At 41.6% G+C, this 23,625-nt stretch overlaps 1 protein-coding gene across 3 annotated transcripts in view; it reads left to right on the top strand.

The window, feature by feature from the left end:
- Positions 1-16,928, top strand: part of phf24 (PHD finger protein 24) — a 40,654-nt gene extending 23,726 nt beyond the window's left edge. For 2 of the 3 annotated variants that reach the window (XM_068574353.1, XM_068574352.1), the window contains exons 4-9: positions 4,473-4,551; positions 5,843-6,045; positions 7,585-7,751; positions 11,320-11,352; positions 13,132-13,209; positions 15,309-16,928. In XM_068574353.1, the coding sequence (XP_068430454.1) occupies positions 4,473-4,551; positions 5,843-6,045; positions 7,585-7,751; positions 11,320-11,352; positions 13,132-13,209; positions 15,309-15,405 (657 nt within the window). In that variant the 3' untranslated portion in view covers positions 15,406-16,928. The remainder of the gene's footprint in view (positions 1-4,472; positions 4,552-5,842; positions 6,046-7,584; positions 7,752-11,319; positions 11,353-13,131; positions 13,210-15,308) is intronic. The other variant, XM_068574354.1, reaches the window with a different exon arrangement.
- The last annotated feature ends 6,697 nt before the right edge of the window (positions 16,929-23,625 follow it).

Here is a 23,625-nt window from a genome sequence, read left to right as displayed (position 1 = left end):
TCAACTCACGTGAATAACGACTCACGTGACAAAATGTCAATTTTAGTTTTAGTTTTGCACGGTATGCAAACAGTTGTCCCGTGGATGAAAGTCCTGTATTTATTTGACCCATCCTTAACCGCTCACACTCTTCATACCGCGCCAGTTGCTCTGCCCGTAATGCAGCAGTTGGCTGCGCTAAATGAGAGATGTGATGTGTTATGTGATAAAACACAGTCCATTACATAGACTATATTCTTCAGCACAGGTGAGATAACTACGATGAGCTCTTTGACGTGGCATTATTCCATGCATGGCAGCAGTTACTGCACAAAAATACCGCTGTCATGCTTTTAGTGGAAAGCTCATTCAACTTGAGGTCAGATAAAAGGTGTTTTTTTATTAAAAATTTTTAAACAATGAAAAACAAACTTCAGCATCCGAGGCCAATTCCGAAAGCGATGACTCTCTGGTGGTCGTCGAGAGGCACAATATGCAATCTGCTTTAATTTGAGCGCAAATAGATGAAGAGCTGCTTTCGCTGGAGGACCCTTCAGACTGGAGTGAGGGCTTTCGCTGTCTCTTTCGCAATGCAGCCCATGAGAAGCGAAATCCCTCGCCAAAGGTTGCAGTCAGGGAGGGGAGGGGGGCGTTGCAACACAATCAGTGAGAGGACAGCGAAAGGTCCTCTTTCTCTGGCTGCCTCCTTTGGTGTGCGAGGAAAGGAGGGGGGCAGAAGAAGATAATTCAGTGAGAGAGAGAGAGAGAGAGAGAGAGAGAGAGAGAGAGAGAGAGAGAGAGAGAGAGAGAGATAGTCCCCAAAAGACTCCAAAAACTGCGGTTTATTCAAATTGGGAGTTCTCACCCTCGTAGCTGAAGAAATAAGCTTTTTTTTGTTAGTATATGTCAGTCACTTGTTACAAATCCTCCGTTCCCCCTCCTTCCGTCGCATTGACATTTCACTTCACACAGGGCACTGGAGACTGCTGGGGGGGGGGCGGTCCACCAAGTTTCCTTGAAAGTGGATTTACAGTCAGCCTTCAAAGCGAACTGCCGCATGTCAGCCAATCAGAGGCAGGAAGGCTTTGTGAATGAGATGACTCTTCTTTATCGCGCCGATTTGTTCCTTTTAATGCTCGCAGCCCTTGCACGCTAGCGGTCCTTAAGGCCCAAGATCCTGGGGTCACGCTTCAGTCAAAGTAGAGATAGAAGCTTGTGTTTGTGTCCACCTTGCTGTATTTTCGAGCCAACATACAGGTTCATCACAGCTTTTTCCTTCTAAAAACGTGCAGGCGGAAATGAGACCGAGTGTAGTTTTCTCAACAATGAGCTAAAAGAGCCTTAAAAGGACTCACATGCACGAGGGGAACTGCAGGGTCGGCTCTCTGTTTTTTTTGCCTCCTGCTTTGGCACTGAGCCTATTTAAAGCTGTTTGAACACACAACTCAATGTTGTCATTTCTTACAGAACAGAACTGTCTGATATAACTATTAATGCAAGCTGCCAGTTTAAAATTAGAACATGTTGCTATTATTAAACCCCCCCCCCCCCCCTCCCTCGGGGCCTTTTGTGTCCGTTTTCCAGATGCTGTCAGTAGGTGTTGCATAAATCACTTTTAACGTCTCTTTTTTTTAATACGAGTTGAGATGGTAATCAGACAGACTTAAATGGAATTATAGCATCCATCCATACATAACGGATGGCCAGTTTCATAGTTTTGCAGACGGTCGGTGTTACCAGGGGTAACGCTTTATGAGCATAATAACATTACGGATTAGAAACGATGTCTGGCATGGAACAAACAAAGGAAGAAGCTTCCTGATGACAGCATCATCAATTAGTTTTGCTCGTTAAAGATTCTCATCTCAGTTTTAGATTGACAGATGCATACAGATAAATGGATCATTTATACTTTATGAATTCTTGTTGGGATGTTAATCAGTAGATTAATAAAATTCAGCACACCGAGCACTGTAATAAATATGATAATAAGAAACACAATAAAATGAAATCAATAAGCTGGATAAGAGCAGTGTTGCAGAGGGATACGGCACATTGTTTTGAATATTATACATAGCAAGGAAATGTATTGATATTATTAGACAAAGGATTTCAAATTGTGACAGACATGAACACGATTTAATTTCACGCAGACACTGTAACGGGATTCAGATGACAACCTCGGGTTTTGAAAAGTGAAGCCAATGCAAAATGTTTTAAGACTTAAAAAGCCAGGCTTCCTTGTGATTGACATGTTTGTCTCCATGTCTAATCTTGCAGTTGTCCATGTTTTCATCTTAGAATCCTTTTTCTTATACAATATGTATGTTATATTAATTATTATTATAAACAAAAGAATACAACCATAACTATGCATGAATACACATTAGTGAGTGTGTGAGGATGAAAAAGATGAAGATTAGTCCACAGTGGATCTGGCCAGAGGTGATTTATTGTACAGTCTCGTTGCCGTGGGCAGGAATGTTTTCCCGTATCTGTCCTTGTGACAGCCTAATGGTCAGTGTCATTAGCTTCATCTAAAGCCTTTCTGGACACAAAACACTGGCCTCCATCCATTTGCCTGGGCTGTGAAAGACACAGACAAAACAGTTAGCTATCTTCACTTCATCCAGTGAGTGGAGGGAGCCAGATGGGAGTGAAGTCCTTTTGAAAAAAACTACATCAATCAAATCCATCACATATACCCTCTCTAGAGACAAAATCAAAGCATACATAATGTTTGTGGAATTGGAAAACAAGTGAATCTACTTCAGGGTTCGATGGTTTCCGTGACAGTATTCCTTGTGGGCTTTTGAATGGCTCGGGTGATCGTACAAAAACCTGCCAAACTGCGGAGAGCAGCCACGAGTGAAGGAGCACAAACCAATGGGGAAGAAAGCCTGGAGGGCCTTTTCACCCCAGCGTGAAAACAGCAGCCCTCTGTTAGCTCTCAGTCAGCTCAGACACTTAAGGTTAACAGTTCCACTCTGTTCAAATGAAATATAGCGGCACGTTAACGAGGACGCGGCGTCCACGACTGCATCCCTACGTCAGCCTGTTATTTTTTTTAAACTTTGGGATGGCCAATAGGCGTGGATATGCGCAGGTCAATCCTGTATCGAGTGCACACATGTATACTAATGAAGGAAGGAAAAAGGACAATGGCATGAAAATTGAATTGTCTTTCCATGAGATTCCTGCAGCCATCAAGTTGGTGAAGCAACACCACCCACAAGCAGCACCCAGACATAAGCAGCGAGGAACGGCTGGTATAAAAGGCGGTATAAATAAATAAATATGTGAATAATTAACGACACGTACAGTACACACACTCTTGATCTGTAAACGTTGCAGACAGCAGGGCAGCGAGTTGTCGACAGCTAATGTGCTCCTGATGACATGTTGAGGAAAAACAGGAGGACGTCACGCCGCCTGTCGCTCGGCTCTCGGCTCATGTAATGAGGCTGTGTTTGCGAAACACTTTGCCGGGCCGGGGTTGGGAGCAATCCACGCGTGGGCGAGGGGTGTTTTTTATCGGCTCCCTAAACTTTTCATCTCATGTATTTAGTATTCGCTGTTATTTTAGCTTGTGGAATAATTGCTGTGTCTGCTTTCTATCAATTTCTGCCATTTCCTTTTTAGCTTGTTATTAGCCTAAGGAGCTTTCATTTGTGTGATGGGCAGTGGTGCATTTTCATTTACATTTGTGGACTTTGTAAAGCCCTGGTAGATTGGTACAGCGATTAGGGCTGAGGTAAACAAACTGGAATTGACTTCCCTAGTAATCCTAAAGGGATCATCAAAGTTTTATCACGCCACTTATCTGATTAATAATATACAAATAATAAACAGATGTAAATCAGCGTCTCTAAGATAGAAACACAGACAACTCTCAGATGAGACAACGGTGTGGTAGCACAAGCCCCGCCCCTTCTTGGTCACATGATTTGATGGTCTGTCTCTAAACTGTCTCTGACTCTAAATGGTTCATACTTTACTAAATGAACATCAATCTTCTTGTAGAAGACTTGAAACTAAAGGTTGAGACCATAAACTCATGTTTACAACATGTTCTGAGGGAATAAATCAAGAGAAAAGTAGATTCATTTTCTTATAGACTTCTATACAATCAGAGTCGCCCCCTAATGGCCATGAGAAAGAATGAAAGTTTCGGCATTAATTTCACTTGTCAGTCCCCGAGGTTGCTACCTACTCGTACCTTTCTGCACTTACTTTTCTCCCTGGCTTTCTTTTACAAATGATATTGTTATGAAGAGAGTGGCACACAGACTGGCTCATCATCCTGAATCACCTGGGAAACAGAGTAGATTCCGAGATGGATTTACAGTCCAATACTTTCTACGCTTGTGGCTAATTACAGGAGGCCCATCTGGGACTAAGCCCATGTAATTAGATCACACTATACTTTTTTCTGTGTGTGTGTGTGTGTGTGTGTGTGTAATTGTCTGCCCTCCTTCCACCCTTCTCTTCAGGATAATCTGAATCTACTCCTGACAGAGGAAGAGATGTACAGCCTCATGGAGACCTTCAAACAGTGCAAGATTATCCCAGGTGAGTCAACAAATCAAAGGTCAAAAATACCGTACACATTTTATTTAACCCTTGTATGGTGTTAATTTTTTGTTACTCAGCAGGTGTTGTGGGTCTGTTGGACCCGCTGTATTTTGGGGGTTTTAATTCAACACAATCAAACAATTTTATGTTAAAATACTCAACAGATGTTTCTTCATTCTAATTAGACGCAATATAAACAGCAAATATGGTTAATAATTTAATTCAGGTATACAATTTACACACTTTTATTAGCCGGGTCCAGTGGCCCGAACACCCTGTATGTAATATAAATGTGTATGGGGGGTTACGGTGTGCGGTCAATGACGATTTTGTCTGATATATGTTCCTTGCAGAAAAGGAGCCAAGGCCAATAAGTCTGAGTTTGAAAAATAATGAATCATATAATTTTTGTTTTGATGAAAAATTAAAATGGGTCCCATAGACCCGAACACCAGACAAGGGTTAAGTACAGCAGGAGGAAATGGTGATATTGGCCATCTTGTTCGGTAGTTTGTTAGTCATGGTAATGTTAGTTGGAGACTTTTAGTATAGCTTTTACATTTCCACAGGCGAGCTGAAGAGGGGGCTGTTGTTTGCCAGGAGTAATTTCTCTCATAAATAAGTCTACATTTCCGTAAATTTTTGTTTTTAAGCAACAAAACCACTGAGTTAGATTTAGGAAAAGTGTGTGGTTGACTTTAACTCGCTACTTACATGACTGACAATGTATGTTAACATTGGATTTCAGTGTCATGCTAGCACTAAGCTAGCACTAAAGCTGGCAGCGATCGAGCCTCAGTCAAGCAGTTCAACAATTCAGGCTGAAATAATATTATGTCACATATTATATGAACAAAGAAAATGAAAAAGTGTGCCCAGTTTTTTTTTTTTTTAATTCCAGTTAATCAAGACAGAGTGTCAGTCACAGGTTTTACCTCAAGGGAGTTTTTGAGGAAATTCTTTTTTGAAAATAAACTAGCCCCCATACTCTGGGGAGTACTGGCTCTTTTGCATGGATAAATGACATAAAACAAATTGTGTACTCCATACATTCTTTTCCTTGATTTTTTTAATCAACTATTTCGCTCTCTCAGAGCAAAATCCGCCCTCATCCCTCTAAATCCAATTCTGAATGTGTGCTATCGTTCCTCAGCTTTGGTGGCGGTAAAACAGCGGGGGGTGGGCCCGTTCTTTGAGGAGAGCGAATCTCAATAGGTTAATTGCATCTGAAAGACGGCTCGGTGACTAATCAGGTCTGATGTGATGCATTGTTCCCTTGCCGCTGCAGAGTCGTGCCTGGTGTCAGACGAGCTGTTGCAGTACCGCCACTTTGCATCCAAGCAGCAGTTCGATAAGGACCTAACTGATGAGCAGGAGGAGGAAGTTCTTGCCCAGTTTGCGGCGCTGGATCCTGAGAAGAAGGGTCACATCGAATGGTTCGACTTCCTTTACTTCGAGTCGCTGGTAGTGTTGCGGAAGTTGCGCACAGAGGTAATTTATTAAGATTAGGAAATGAGTTGCATACATTTAAAACACCTGCAAAGCTAGGGATCTCTGTCCCTATGTATAGATAAGTATGTGTGTGTGTGTGTGCATTCCTCACATATCTCAGTAGGCCGACTCAGTACATTTCACACTTGCCGGGAGTATTGACACGAGGACGTGCGATGTCAAAGTTAGAATAGCTTGGACATGTTCGATATGAATAAACAGCGTTGGGCAAGTGGACACTTGACAAGAGCTCGTTCAACATTCAGTTCATAGCTCAAAATGATAGGGTTTAAACCAAGTTCACAGTCCTGAATGTGAACTCGTTCACGTTCATTTTCGTCTGTTTTTTTCTTCTTAACTGGCCTGACGCTACGTTTAATAAGTCCTTCGGACCTATTTTCACCACCCGGCTCAGGACCAGCATGTGCTCCAAAAGGCCCCAAAAAACAATTTATACACTCACTGATTTAACTAGGCCCTGAAAATCCCCCCAAAATACGCCTCACTGGTGTTTTAGACCAATACAGTGAGATTTAACGAGGAAGACATGTTGGGACATGTCCCCATAGAGGAGGCTAAGAACCACATGACGTAAAGCATTAACATCACCATTACGATCAACGTACACACTTGTTGTTGGTGTTTCCTATTCTGCTTCTTGCTGACAAAATGCCACATGTAATCAAATTACAATTTGTATTTTGTTTGTTTACTTATACAACAACAATGTTCCAGACTGTTCTTTTTCATGAAAGATGATTCCTGAGCCCCAGAATATATGGTGTTTGTGTTGTGAGGAGAGATCAGGCGAAAAGGTAGTTTTGAGAAAAAAACACATTCTCAAATGGTGACCACATTCAACCTACAAGAACAATAGAACAATGCTTCAAACCGTCTTTCCAGCAGCGATACTGTTATGTAACGCTCTCTGTCTGTCACACACACACTCCCTTTGGTTGCTTTTCTTTCCGCTCCTATCTCCTTTACCAAAATGAATCCACACCGTCCAACCAATGAGAGCGCAGAATTATACTTGGCCATGATGTGACGCAAGCTAGCTGTGTTTACGTTCTTTTATTCGCACAGTGAAACAGAGCAACGGAGGGGTGAGAAGGTTTGCCTTCTCTCTCCTCAAAAAGAGACTGTTGTCTTCAGGCGGTCACGGCCAAAGTAAATCTGTTTGCAGTCTTTCGGTTACTGTGGCAGAGATCAGCAACAAAACTGCATAAGTACTCCCTAATCAGCCATGTAGAGAATGCAGAACCATAGGTCAAAAGACTACTTCATTGTCTCTGAGACAAATGCTACAAGTCGGCTTGCATCCACCTCTCTGAATTACAATTAGTTTCCTTTTCAGATATATCGGCCAATTAGTGAGATTGATGTGGTTAAGGCCAAGGATATCGGCCCTAAAATACCTTTTCCAGGTTCCTAAATTACAGCAGAGGGTAAAGAAAGGGTGATATTCATGAATTAATATGGGCAAATTAACTACATAATCTCAAACACTGTTTGGATTTTTTTTCTCTTTTTTTCTAGAACTCAATGGTGCGCCTGTTGACCGCCAAGGAGCGAAACAACGCTCGCTCTGTGTTCTTGGGTCTGGACCTGGATGAAGACGGCGTGATCACAAGAGCAGAATGCCGCCAGGCCCAGCAATCCTGGTTCCACAAGCTCAACAAAGACTCGCAGTCTTGCAACGTGAGGTGAGTCCACCAGAAGAGGGGTCAGTGTATCCAAACAGGATATAGACAAATTCAAAACCCAAAGCATTAGTTTGAACCCTTTGAGGAAAACACAAGTATTGCATGTCTCGACTGAGATAAAAGCTCCTCATCTGTGTTCAAGTCTGGCAGGGCTTTTTGGAGTAGTGAGGATCTCATCTGTATGCCGACTGCAGCTGGCAGAGGGGAGAGAAGGTTTGTCTGCTTGGGGAGTAGAGACAGTCAGGAAGAAGATAACAAGCTGTGTTCTTTCCTCGTTGCGTATTCTTAGTCCGGTCGACATAATCCCCAGTAACAATGTTTATTTCGATTGCTTTGCAGATGACACACGTCTTTAATTTCCCAATATATTGAATAGGCAAATCAGTCTTTTGTGTTTCCAGCATCAGAGATGCACAAAAGGAAAGTTAAGTGGTAAAGCCTGAGCTCAAACGTTTAGTTTAACTCAGAGTTTATAATTAAATACTAATATTGTTTTCGCACCACATCTTATTTAGCTCATAATATATCATTAAGATTACATGTACATAACAGCGCAAAATCAGATCTTTTATGACTTTCTTAGAGTTGAATTTGTATCACATTTTGTACTCTTCTGCGTTCACATTCACTTCTGTACTTTAAAACATTACTTTCAAGAAGCACCAATAGAAATAGTAGGATCAATTAATAATTAATTAGTTTATTTGATAGGTGTTGCCATTCAAGCTAGGCTATTTAAGCTTTTGACTAGTTATACAACGGAATAAAATGGTATTAGTTGTGAACCGACAGAGAACTAACACTGAAGATCCCCTCTGCTTCAGATGGCTTAATATTTAATTTTAGCTCATTAGCTAGCTGTCTGGCTGCTACATTAATGTTTTGGTTAGGACTTACTGCTTCCATAACTGGCCAGTGAACATAATGACTGTGTCTATTACCAAACACTTTACGAAGTACACAGCAATACAATGCACTGCAATACAGTGCACTAACATCTGTAGTGCACTCCGTCGCAGTTAAGCGCCGTATATAATGAAAGACTTACGTTAGCCATTTAGCAGAAGTGACGTACGCAAATCTGCTCGCAATACCTGCGAAACTAAAACTGACAAAACAAATGCACTTCTTGCCTTCTTTTTGTCCCTTGTTCACCCCTTTCTTTCTCCACTCCATGTGGAAACTGCGACACCTCCCCAGTCGCGGCAGGAGCATATAAATAAATAAGTGAAAAGCTGGCGAAAGGGCTCCTCCTCTTCCGCTACGTAGCCAAGATGGCGCCCGTTTGGGGCGAGTAGTGTCCCCATTGTTTTACACTGCATTTTGTGACCGTTTGCAGTGCACCATCCGGGTACTTTCAGTGCACTGAATTCTCCTGGTTTTGTCAGTGTGGCGCCCTAAGCACTGAAAGTCAGTACTCAAAGTGCTCAAGTGTCCGGTAGTAGACACAGCCAATGAAGCATTTAGCAGCTGAAGTACCAGATATTTCCATGAGGGGTTGGTAGAAACCAATAACAGAGCGAAAACAGGGCGAACGATGGACTTACATTCACCACAACCCCAAATTAATAGTAATGCTCCGTAACTGCTGGATGCGTAAATAAGCAACTGTCAGCAACTTAGAAGGTTGAAGATATGTCAATGTCGTGTTTGTGTGTTTCCGTTGCAAAAAAAAAAAAAGTTTCGCCGCATTGCTCAGATGGAACGTTACTGCATCAGCGAGCCATTTATTTTGTTAATCTACACTGACACATAGTCTTTAAGGTGAAAGGCCTTCAATCACAACCTCAAGCAATTAACTAATGTATTTGGCCAAAGTGCTCGGACTTCTGTTTGTCAACGAGGCATCAAGACGGTAGCTTTTAGAATTCAACCTTTGCAAAGTAAATCTCCTTCACGTCGACATTGATCTGGAACTTTAAATCACTCAAGGTTTGCAGGGCTCTATTGCTACAGCTGTTGACTCTGCAAAACAGAAAACATATGTAAGCTTTAGAGACAGTGCAGGAAAATTAAAGTGAAAACAGGCATTCTTTTACCACTGCAACATTTGTGGATTACAACATTTGCATACCAGTCACACTTTTCTTCCAAGACGTCAAAAAGGAGGATAGTGTTTCTCCATCAAAACACAATGAGAACAAAAACAATAAAACACCCCACGCTATACTTTCAGCATAGATTATACATGAACTCAGGTATTTCAACAACCCTGTTCAGTAGTTTTTCGCTGGTGGCATTCATATATAATTCAACGCGTCCTCTGGCGAGTTTTTCCAATCAAAACCCACAGCTATGACCCTTCAAGTATCTGCTTTGAATACCCATTTTCCCAAGGTCATGCAGCACGAAACTGGACTCGTCGACCTCCCTCTGGCTCTCAATACAATGATCTTTCTTTGTCCCTGTGCACCTCTCAGCTCAAAACACGAAAGAACTGTAAGGATTGCACATTGTCGAGTGCTGAATGCAATCAAAGCTCACGGCAGCACAACGCTGACGGAGAAATTGAAGAAAAGGGAATTGCGAATCATGTGTCGATTAAAAGTTTTTCAAAAAAATCTGAAAGTACATGGGGCCAGTTTCCCCAATCATATTAAAAGCACCAATCTGATGTGTTTCATTCATTCATGTATCCTGGGCAGGCTCTCATGTCATGCACAAGGTGCCCGTCAGTTTGATGCTGAGCAAGACTGAATTCCTGCTTTTAATACATTGGCACGTATTAGATTGATGAAGCTGGTTGCTTTTGCTTTGCTTTTTGCCTGGAACTCACTTGAATTGGGCTCCTTTGATGGCTCTTGAAGGAGACTGAGCACAGAGCGGTTTGCATTTTTGTTTTGGCTGAGAGCAGTAAAGGTTCCCATCCTCCAAACATGGCCACGAGGTCTGGACACAATAATTAAAACAAACCCTGAAAAAATATGTGATAACAAATATGTTAGCTCATAACAGATCAAAGGAGAGGCCACATAAAAAAGGCATTTCCCGATAAAACGCAATCCGGTGCAACTCCACCGCAACGTACAGCCTTGAAAGTGAATCAAGATCAAGTCTTAACAAAAATCAAACATAATAACCTTTAAAGAAAGCTCTCTTTGCTGGATTATTATTGTACTGGATTGCATTTTACAGCTGTTGTATGTATAGTCTGCGTCCCTTGTAGTTTCCATTTCATTGGGTTAATATTATTGATGGCAGAAAACGCTATAGGGAATATATATATATATATATATATATATATATATATATATATATATATATATATATATATATATATATATACATATATATATATATATACTTGTATCAGTTAGTTGTTATACTTTTATACTCACAGACAGACCTCATCAAAGTAGTCATAAAAGGAAAATAAGCCCTGATGTACTCTGATGAGGTCACATTTGTTTGTACTCTGTGTGATTGTGCGTGTCTGTGTGTGTGTGTGTGCGCGTGCGCGTGCACATGCGTGCGTGTTACTGCTTATAACCTTTTTGTGCTGTCAAATCTCCTCTGCTGTACCATTTCCATCCCTCTCACCTATTCAACATGCGGCATTCTCCCACAGACTCATGGGACTCTGCTCTCCTATGAATTGTGGGTGAGTGTGACTCAGCACTGCACGGCTTGCCTCCTTTTTTCCTCACTTCAACAGCCTCGATCACCCCTGCAACCCTCGAGTATTCTCAGACAGCCCCCACCGCTATGATTTCTTTCTGAAGATCATCCTTTACGCCAAAAAAAAAAAAATGGAGAAAAAAAGCAAGACTACATTCAGCAATCAAAGATGGATGCATCCTTGAATGGAGTTTAACGAGCAGAGTGTGAGCCCTTCATATGATTAGGTCTTGTTATGCCGAGGCCTGGTTAAGATTCAGACTGGCCTCTAATTATAGGGATCAAAAGAAAGCCTTTTGTTCTCGTCGGGGGAGCTTCGATTTAAAAGCCTCACTTATCAACATAAGAGGACACTGTGGACCAAAGGAGCGTGAGTGTGCACCGGGCACAGAGGGTCCTCGCGTCACACCAAGATGCAAGCGCATTCGTGTTCATTAGAAAGCAAATCAAAACTAAATGCACCTGAAAACTCCCTTTTGATCGCAGGATTATAGACCTTCACAAGCTACCGTGTGTTTTTTAAGGAGCCATCAGTCAGGAGGTTCATCAGGAGAGATTCTATCCGACTCCGAAACATCTAAAACTCGTGAAGCTGTGGGTATCGTCCGCTACCGCGTATCGATTTAATACCAGTGTTTAATTTAATAAGCTGTATGCCTCACTGTGTGGAATACACTGGTTTTATTCTTTTATGATGAAGGCATCAGGTTTGACTTAAACATTGCTTTACTAATGCAGTAGATACATACATAGTTGATGTATGATTCTTTTGGAGTTTCAGACAAAACAAGCCATTACCTCATGATCTCTGACTAACTGTAGTGGTCTTTTCTAACATTTCATATACTTCATACATCAATTTATACTAATGAATCAAAAGATAAATTGCTGATTTGAATTTGTATGAGACTACGCACTGTTAAGACTCGAAACAGTGACTTAACCACATTTATTATAAAGACTTGGCCAATACACAAATTCATTGACGTAATTGCATTAAAACTAGCTGGAATTACTGAATAAGCAATGCTATTACAGTATGCGTTTGGCTCGGACAATTTTTTTCTCCAGGAAATGTAAAAGAGCTCCACCCTACAAGATGAGGAAGAGATAACCTGCATCACTGGGTGGTTCTCAGGATGTGATTTGAACATGAGGATTTGATGAACATTTATGGGAATTGAATTTGTTTTTCTGGAGCAGAGACTTGCGACTTTTGCTTTCCAATTTCTACAAAGTTGAAGATTACTGTTGGAGCAGCTGACGGCGGCACAGTCCAGACGAGACTTCTTGCCGTCTGTTCAAACTGGACTGAATTTTGTTGATTTTTATGCCATCTGATGATGTATTTTTAACACGTAACCAGTTCTACACAATCTCATGGGCAAGAAAACTCAGAAAGTAAAAACCTCGAAACTTCAAACTTGAATCCTACACACACATTGCAGTGCTTTACAAGGTGTTACAAGTGGCGGATTGTCTGCTCCTACAACTCATTTAAATACAGTGACGTACTAACTACCTCTTTGGCTTGCCCACAACAAATAAGTTATATTTGAATGTTGGAATTACAGATGTGGGTCAGACAATGTCCTTGTCCACTAAAATCACTATCGGTCTTCAGTTTGCATGGTGTGCAATTTCCTTAGAAAAACATTAATTCCCTTGTTCTTCCTTTTTTTTCAGAGCAAGGAAAAGCATTGTTTTTGCACTGTTCCTGTAGCCTTCTTTCTCACTGGTGCTTTTCTGTCCTGTGGTGCAGCATCAGCCATGTTGGTCCCATGTGCGAGAGCAGTCCGGCCAGCTCTGGCAGTGAAAGGAGCAAGACCGATGACAGCAGGTTCGTCCTCTTGTATTTGAAGTGTGTTCATGAGTGTGTGTGTGTGTGTGTGTGTGTGTGTGTGTGTGTGTGTGTGTGTGTGTGTGTGATTCAGAAAATACAGCTTTTAGAAATACTTAACAATATGACAACCATAGACAGGAAGTTGACATAGCCACCACTGTGTTACCCGATGAGTTGTTGACAGTGGTTTTGAAGCCTCGAGTTCGGCCTTTCGATCGTCGCCATCTTGTTTTTTTGGAACCAGATGGCGGAGCTCATTTCTATCAAAAGCAGAACAAGACATTATTAGGCGACCAAAATGTAACTTTCATGAACTGAAAAACAAACTGTAAAAGGGTCAAAGACAAAAATGAAGGCATGTCCGTGTTAGCTATGCCTTAAAGCTTAAAGCATACTGTTATTATTTATTCTTTTCTGAATGGGACAATAATATATTTAATGAACATCATACTGTATCGAAGAAACCAACTATTGGGACTGTAAATTCATGTTCACAATGTTCACTGAAGTACTAAATAAAATGAAAATTAGGGTCTTTTTTTCGAACTTCAATAACATCAGGAGTCGCCCCCTGACGGCCAGTATTGATTGTGTACGTTTAAGACGCTTCCGCCACCAGATTACAGCTTTACATTGAATAACTATTTGGTGAAGCTTTCCTCGCACAGCTTTCACTAACGGACTTCACAAGCCTGCTGCCTTCCTTCAGCAGTGAAATTAACGTGAACTTGTTCACCCTGTTGGATTAGGCCTTTTCCCCACGTAGCTCCCCGCTGTTCAAAGACAGTAAGCGTTTCGTGGGCAGCAAAAATGGGATGGATTTTTGAGCAAAACAACCTTGAAGTCTGCAGCAGTGCGGACGGCGTCAACCTTCCTGCTTCAGGCTTCGCCGTCCTTCCAAATGACCTGGAACTCAGATTCCGAGTCACTAGATAATGAAGACAAATCCTTTCTGGCATATTATGGCTTTTGAGACTTTTTCTCAAACCACACTTCGACATTTTGTAATGATCGCAGTTAATGCACTAGCACTTGAGGCAGCGACTTCAGGGAACCACAATAAAAAAGAGAGTTAGACAAGATAGTCGTATTCAGTTGGATGCTAATTAGCAGATCATCCAGGCAGAGAACAAGTGTTTTCATATATTAATATTCGAAGCAGCGTGAGGTAAATTACAGGAGATCACAGGCCAAATACTAAACTATGATATTACCAAATATGGGGGGGGGACAACCTAATTTCTTTGAACGGCTGCACTGTGTAGTTTTCAGCTAAGAGAACTGAAACCTGCATTTTTAGCAGCGGATACAAATACATTTAGTTCACTATATTGAGTATTTTGGAGGATTCACTCAAAATAAGTTCATTCTTATGAGGGAACATCTCACCGAGTGCAACAGTGTTGCTCATTGACTACGTTTGCGTGCACTAAATATTATGTTTTTAGCCCTTATTTAGAAAAAAGACAATATTCATAATAAGCTGTTTCCATGTCTAATGAAACTTAATGTCAATACTATTCCTGCTTACATGCAGCCTTCCGATTTTGTTCCGATTAGTGTCATTTTTTTCAACCACCTTCTTAAAAAGATTGGCGTAACGATATGTTCTCATATTCAAACACATATATACACATGGGAACCATATTCCGAATTGGTAGATACATGTGCAAAAACATGCTCCTCATACCAGAACAATATCAGCATATCCCACATGGTTTACTCAGAAAATGCTCGATTCGGATTAAGGCCTAATTCCGAATATCCAAACTGAATATGATGTTTGAGTGATCTAAATGAAATTTGAAATATTGTCATATTGTGAATAATAGTGGAATATGGTTGTGCATGTTAACGTAGTTACTATGTTTTTAATAGTTTTTGGGCAAACCAATGGCACGTTGAAGGAAGATATATCAGACTTTGGCTCCATGCTTGATCGTGGAGTCTATTCATTGTTTATCTTAGTTGTTTTTTTTTCTTTTGAGACAGTACACAACATATTGAGACTACACACTACAATGAAACAAAAGAGCCTTTTTCTCTGTTGTTGTTCTGTTGTTGTTGTAAATAACTCCACTCTGCTCATCCAACAGGCCAGTGACCTGGGTGGACTTTTTAAAGGAGAGTGCCATCTACCTATTGGCTGCGCGGCCCAATAGTTCTGCCATGCACATCCGTGTGCCTCTATAGTCCAGGATCCTCCACTGCACCCCAGCAGAGAGAGAGAGAGAGAGAGAGAGAGAGAGAGAGAGAGAGAGCGAGAGAGAGAGAGAGAGAGAGAGAGCGAGAGCGAGAGAGAGAGAGAGCGAGAGAGAGAGAGAGAGAGAGAGAGAGAGAGAGAGAGTTCCCTGTAGTCTACAGACGAACGGAGGAAGATAAGACACATTTGTGTGACACACGGAGAGCAACTGAGCGAACTGGATGGAGCGCCAAGAGACAGCGGATCAAGGCATCGACGGAACCTCTCCCTCCTCTGCATCACCCCCAACCCCACGACAACACACCCGGCTGACGACGCACGCGACATCAGCCTTCACAGGTCCACGACGGGGAAAGAGAACAACCCACCCACGACCGCTCGCAGGCCGGTTCACTGAGTGGAGCGATCGCGTGGCCAAATCAAAGCTCCCAGGATGCTCGCACTCTATTAAATGACATATGCCACACACTGTTTGGCCCCTCCAGCTGCAAAACACACCTGTCTCCATGCGGGTATACATCAGTGTGACAGGCTGTTGCTGTTTCAAGTATTCATTTCTTTCGGGCCTCATCGTGCCCTAATAATAGTTCTCTGCTACTGTAATAGATCTGTGTCATTCACCATCGAAATTGTTAATCACACAACACAAGAGGCACGCGCAAATTCATTATTGGGAGTGTTTCACACGTGAACCGACTTCGAGGGTGGAGATTAACCGATACCCCTCCCCTGCAGCTGCTATTCTCAGAACATATACCAAAACGGGAATGAAAAGCTGTCCGCGTACCTGATATTATATGAAGAACTGCTATTCACGCCGGTATAAATTATTATGATTATTATTATTATTATTATTATGCATCAAAATAAAGCTGTATTTATTCCTGTACCCTCCGATGTATCCTCTGTTCATCCCTAGCCTCATCCAAGTGTCTATGTTCTTCCGAAGTATTAACCGTGAAAAAATAAATAAAAAAGGGACGTGAACCCTAACGAAAGCTAAGCCGGATAAACGACGTGCACATACTGCCATATCGTACATGTTGTTCCCGCTGCGCTCAGAGCTGCACTTTGTCAAGGTGGGAACATCCGCCCTCTACTTGTGGTCCTTAGTTGCACTGTGGGAACGAGGATGCGGATATGTGACATGATCACTGTCAGGAAGAAAGATGAAAGACAATGGGAAATCTGGCGCAAGCGTTTGTCCTTTGTTAAGACACTGTTAAAAAAAGAAAAAAGAAAAAAAAAAACATGTTAATGGGAAAATGTGGTGGGGATTCTATAATGTTACAGGTTATACAACGATTTAAAAATGCACATGAAAACTGCCCGTAGAATCACTGGAAACGTGCTGTAACCAGTAGAACTTCATGTGTTGTTTATGCCATGTAATGACGGGTTTATGTCCTCTTAGTCAATAAAGTATGGTTATGACATGAATCTTGATGGTCTGAGGGATGTGTCGCAGTGATGAATAAAATGCATGGCATTTAATTGAGAATCTTGGTTTTGTTTCTTTTCTCCATGTTGTTAAACTCCAATAAAAGAAATAAGAAACATCAAACATTTACCAAGGATAGCACAATATGTTTACACAATACGTGTTTAAGTCATATTCCTAAATATTTTGTACCTCTGTTTTGTTTTTGTTTTTTAAAGAAGCGATCCTAACATTTTGCTAAATGTTAAGCTGTGCTTAGTATCTCTCATGAACAATACATGAACAATACATATGAACATCTGCTGTGTAAGATTACATATAAAATATCCACATTGCTGTTTAATTCAATAGCTCATAACTATGTATATGTAACTATAAACATAGTTGTAGTAACTATGTTCATTTGGACTGGATTGCAAAGATTGAAGTTAAGTATTTCCCAGTAATTTCCTACATCTGAATATTTATACACATTTTGCAATATGCAGAGAAGAACATGTCATATTTAGACCTCTCTCATGATTTCTTTGCATTTATGTGGGGAAGGTAAAAACGGAACAAATCAGTCAAACCTTTAGTGTTCCCCTGACAGCATCGTGACAGACAGACAGAGAGAAATATAAACACTTCAAAACCACTTCTGTGGTTTCTGTTTCAGAACCACATGTTGCCATGATGACACACACACACACACACACACACACACACACACACACACACACAAACAGGGCTGTCACGGCTATAGATACAAATGTACAAAAAAAGAACAGCCACGACTGGTTTGTTGAAGTCTCCCTTGTGCGGTTATTGTCGATGGTTTCTAGGTAACAACGGGTGTCCTGAGGCGCTGAGTTTTCCACCTCGTGGTTTATGATACGACGGCGGAAGAAGCTGCCCATCTGCAACCGGTAGGGGGGCTATCGGGGATGGATTGAATCCTGTCCTTCCAGTCCAGGCATTGTAGCGTCGGCATTGTACGCATCGTTAAGACTCACAAAGCAACTGGAAAACAAAAAGTCAGAGACACTTTCCAACCAAATTATCAAGTTATAGCCACAGCTGATAGCTGACAATGTCTACAGCCATCGGGCTCTATTTCACGAGGTGAGAAAAGAAAAGCCAGCTTTTTTAAAATTTGGTCAATTTTATTTTTTACCATATATGACAAAGAATATGCACACACACACACACACACACACACACACACACACACACACACACACACACACACACAGCAAAGGGTTAACTTCTTAAGAAGCCAAAATCCTCATGCCAAGTCATTGTCAACTTTTGTAGAGGAACACTAGAAAGCTCCCTGACTGTAAACACAACAAATATGTCGCGGGGCGTTCGCGGCTCCGCAGCGCGCCCTCAGAGCCGCCCACGACACCATTGGTACCCGTCCATGAGCCCAAAGGAAGCTTCAAGCCGGTGCCTCTCCCATCCACAGCCTGTTCACCCTGCTGCCATCTGGCAGGAGATGCAGAGGTATCGGCTGCCGAACAGAATACAGAGCAGCTCCTGCCCTCAGGCTGCGAGACTCCTCACATCCATCACGTCCTCTGCGCACCATCGTGAATAAGCAGCTCTCCTCATGACGCACGTTCTGTACGATGCGCTGCATCGTTGGTCTCTACTTGTAAATATCATTTGGATTTCTTGCTCTCGTTCCATTCTATTCTAATTGGAAATATTTCAATGCAGTCATACTTGTTGACCCATTAGCTACGACGAATGACAATATAACTGAACCTTTAACCCTGAATCTGCCACCGCTGGTCGGTTGTATAGGCGCCACGCTCGACCGGAAAGCTCGACAGACGTAGCAACCGTAACTCTGGGGGCAGGGATTAAAAATCGGACGATTCCAGTGGCATTAAACTTGCTTTGACTCTAAGCTTATTTAGAATGCAGACGGTTATCGGCTCCATCAACCTGATTGTTCCCTGCTCAATATTCTAAGTGGATGGAGCAGAAAACAGAATACTGCTACTTCATCCAGTGTCAATTACACATTATACAGGGGGCACAGGGCTGGCCCTACTCATACAGTCACAAAGCGCTCACTGTACGTTGGAGATTGAATGTCAAGAGGGTCGTGGCACAGTCAGAGCAGACAGCAGCTGATTGATTGCCCGAGCTTACATCAAGAGGACAGCTCTGAGAGGCATCATGGCCACCGGAGCTTTCACCTGTGCACAATGAAAATGGAAGAGGATCTCTATCCCGCCAAGAGGAGACCTTCTCACCAGAGGGAGGTGGACAGAAACGGGAAGACAGAATACAGAAACTTAACCAAAGCAATGAGGACAGACTCCACATGTATTCTGTAGAAAATAGTTTCCTCTTTTCTCTGTGTTTTCTCACAGCCTGTATTAAAGCCTGTGTGGGACATATCTTCCATAACTTCAATGAACTACAATGTAAACACACTTGCTTCCCAACAGAGTGCTGCAGGAATGAGTCAGGATTTTTTTTTTCAATGTTTTTTTTTTTTTTAAGTAGCCACTCCTATCATAAACATTTAAGCTTTTACGTGTCTTAAAAAAGGCGACAACACATGAACTAGTTTGCCTTCCAAGCCACGTTGTCTATACTCGTAATCATAGAGCTGCATTGTAGTTTGTTCTCCAGCCAACATTAGCTTGTACTTCTGCCAATTGCATTCATGTTTAAAAGACCATAAAAGTAGTGTTCACTTATGGAGATTATCTTGCCGAAGAAAAAAATGTGTCAGTAGCGTTAAACTCGTGTTAAACCTTTTTTCTGCAACAATCCAATAGAAAACCACCAGTGGCTTTTTGTAGAAGTATGATGCTCAGTTGCCGGATTGGCCTACAAACATACTTCTTCCCTGCACTACTACGAGTCCACATAAGGTGGGAGGGTGCGGAAGATGGGTGAAGCAAACACAGGACTTTCATTCAGGAGACCGCTGTTTTTGTCCCGGCCAAAACACATTTTGGAATTCACAATGAATTTTCTCATCAGTCTTTAGTCGAGTCTTTTGTCCCTCGTTTGTCACGTGAGGTGTTCATCAAGTCATGTCAACCACGCTGTTTTCCTCAAGCGAACCAAGTGGTTTTGTTCCCTAGACCCATAACTTCCTGTGATGGTGAAAGTTACATTTGAAAAGACCCTCTGTGTGTAACAAGTGTTAGTTGACATGACTTCCCTGACACGTCCAAAACTGACTCTAAACGGCATCTTAGAGCGTTATAGTTTGAAGATTAGGAGTACTAAACCAGCTTGGGTATTTCACGCAATGGGGAGGGAATGTGTTGCCTATGTATGATGTATTAAAAAATCTTATGCTTATTTAAGAGAGGAAAATATCCGTGTTGTCTGTTTGTTAATCAGGAAGACCTAAAGTGTTTAAAACCGATTGTCTTTTGATGATCCACCACATGAGCCACTACAATAAAGGCTTATTTCATTTTGCCTTCCTTGTTGTTACTTGTTCTTATATTTTGGAGTGTCTGGATGGCCTTCCGGTTCGTCCAAACTTTGTTAGTTGTCAGGCAATAGAGTTATAAAGACTTTTCTGCCTCAAAGCTTAATGTCTCACGTTTTTCATTCAAATACAAATACAATGTCTGAAGCATCTGCGTAAATGTTTAGCTCTAAGGTCATACAGTCAGAATGGAAGAGAGAACAACACACACACACACACACACACACACAAATAGAGAAACAGACACAGAGACCAATTCCGAAAGAGAGATGAAAGGACACAAAGAATGCGAGAGAGTGTGTGTGGGAGGGAAATCATTTAGATGAGGATCTTATGTAATTGTTTCATAACAGATTCAATCATGGTGTTCTCGACCGGGCTAATTGCTGCACTAAATGCTGGGTCAAATGGGAAACTTGAGCTTTGAATTAGTCCAAGGTTGTCCCACCCAAGTAGCCTCACAAATTACCGGGCTAATGAGATTGTTTAAAAGCTTTGTGATGCAGCCTTCATACCATTTGGGATATTCAATTTAGGATCTTTATGCCCACTTACTCTTTATCTCTCTAACAAAAACGTCCTGCCACACTTTACAGTGTTGAAACAAAAACTTGAAAAAAGTTGAAATGAAGATACAAGGCCATGGTTTAAGCTATGAAGACAGCAGCACATAAAGCAGTGAGAATCATCAAAATGTATCTGTTTCATGTTCGTAAAAATAGTAAGCGTACAAATATAAAGACGATATAAGAACATTGTTAGAAAAATTCACTCGACCCCTCGGAGTAAAATCATTAAAACAGGAACATTTATTCGTTGCAAGGAAGGAGCAGAGTTAGAAGTACAAGGTGATAGACAAATTGCACATCCAAGACTGCTCAAAGATCTCTCCAAGAACCACCTTTTAAATACACATCATGACCCACAAACAGAAACCCTCATGACGTTTTCGGCCTAATCGGGAACCTTTCTCCTCGTCCCATAGAGCGGTTTGTGAGAAAGGGTCATAGGATAACAAAGAAACTGCAAGTTCTTTCAGATAGAAAGATACAGATTCACCTGTCTCCCTGCTATCAGGAGACATGCTGAGTTTGTGTGTAAGATTAAACAGAGACAGTAAAATGAGAAGTCTGAATATAACAGTGAAATAGTACATGATTAAGTGTGAATATTGTTTTTCTTCCAACAAACATATTTTGTTTCCAGTCCTAAACAAATGAATATATTTGCCAAGGTGGTTGTTAGGTGGTTGTATTCTTTCAATCACAATTTACTGAGTACATATTTCTATTTTTGAGTACAGACATTTCTGAAAGGGTGTTTCAGTGCATGTTGAAACCATTTGCAAAATCCATATTATACTTGCGTGCACATGTTTTGAAAAGGTTTGAAGACGACTCTATCTTTGATAAAAGAGTGAAATTTAACCTCAGACAGCTTTAACCTCAGAGGTATTGATTGCATCAAAAGAGTTCTCATATTGTGGGCAGCAGAGTTTCACACTGACAGGTAATTCAGCTGCACTGGTGCGCATCACTCAGTTTGATGGAGCCGTCAGTGGAACCATCCATTCAACAAAGTTGTTCCAGTTAATTTAAATTTAGTAGACCAAAGCAACTCTTGACACGTTGTAAGACCAACTGAATGATCAAGCTTTCATGCCAAAAATGTGAAACGCATGTTTTCAGGATTGTACCTGAAGGGTGAGGCTGGCAATATTCTGTGTTGTATTTTATGGTCAACAAATCCCATTATGAGACCAAAACCAACAACAAATGTATCCCAAACGTCCTTACATCAGTCAAACATACATCGTTTTGCTGTTATTAATACTCGGGCGAAAAATAGTCCAGAATAGTTGTGCAATTAACAGCAGTGCACACAATAAAACAAATTGACTGAGCCTTTTTAAAATATGAAATGACAATGTTTAATAAGTTTTATTTTGGTAGGAACCAATGAGCTTTGGCTACAGACAGGGAAGGGAAGTCAGACAACATTTTTATTGGTTATCATGAAACCTTTGGGTATTATAACTATGCATCCAGCCTAGAAAAGAAGGTTTTCTTTTGATCATGTTCAAATTTCAGCGCTTTAAAATGTTTCACAAAAATTGCATCAAGACAAGTGTGTCAAGTTGCATCGGGCAAAGATTCCGAGTCTGTAAGAGTGCCAAAGCAACAAGTGTGACTTTGTGAGCCATCGCCACCCAGACCCCTCCCATGTGTAATCCAGAGTAACTCAGAATAAAAGGTTATCTGGCTCGTCCGACAGAGAGTCCATCAGGGCCAGCTGCTGCTGCTGCTGCTGCTGCTGTGTGATGGCTTCACTCGGCTGGGCTGAGTAGTGGTAAACAACAGTGACGGTGTGGTCATGGCTCGGGGGAAGTGGCGCCGGAATAAAACCACAGCGAAATGTCAGCCATTCACTCACATCTGCAGAGTTCATCGGCAGATCTTATGGCCAATGCAGGATTTCTACTGCGCTCTCCCAGTTTGGGATTTAGCTTGAGGTGTTTTGGGCTTCGGGGCGAAAGATTCTATCAAAGCCGACAAGCCAGGTGTTGGTAGGGAGAAGGAAATTCTCCTAAAATATCGACTAATAATAGTAATCCTGATAAAACTGAATTTCAACACATCAAAAGAATTAACTTGCCACTCCATCTCCCGATCCAGTTTTGGATCCACCTCCATCACAGCCCACCTCCAAACCACCTTCAAACCAGCCAGGCCAACTTCTTCCTTGGAGCCTACTCGGCCTTCTCGGCTGTCGCAGTGCCAGATATAAAGCCACAGCCGTCTGGCTCACAGGACGGCCTCCTAGCAGGCCCAGCTCTTTGATTCTTTTTATATCCATCTTTGTTGTTTCCAATTTTTAGAAAGTGTTAACCTGATTATTTCAGATTATACACTATTTCCAGTGGGTGCATTTTATACATACCCCTTACAGTGCATCAGTTTTTATAGAAAAATACTTATTTTTTTGTAACCTACATTAGAAAATAAGGCTCACCCATTCATCAGTCCACTGCAGACAGAGCTTTACATTCTCGCTGGGCTCACGCTGCCATCTAGTGTTGAAAACATGACATTACAGCACAGGGGGCTATTTTAAAATATTATCATGATAAAAAAAATACTAAACATAGATACGTATTATTATGTGCATGGTTGTATGTATGTGTGTGCGCGTGTGTGTGTGTGTGTGTGTGTGTGTGTGTGTGTGTGTGTGTGTGTGTGTGAAAGGAGGAGGGTGGATGGGGGGAGGGGGGGTAATGTGCGATTAATCAGCCGTTTTTAAATTAAATGTACCCCA

Source organism: Clinocottus analis, unplaced genomic scaffold (assembly GCF_023055335.1).
Source record: "Clinocottus analis isolate CAN_PGR_092001 unplaced genomic scaffold, fCliAna1.0.p SCAF_13, whole genome shotgun sequence".
Lineage (NCBI taxonomy): Eukaryota > Metazoa > Chordata > Actinopteri > Perciformes > Cottidae > Clinocottus > Clinocottus analis.
This window is presented reverse-complemented; position numbering and strand designations above follow the sequence as displayed.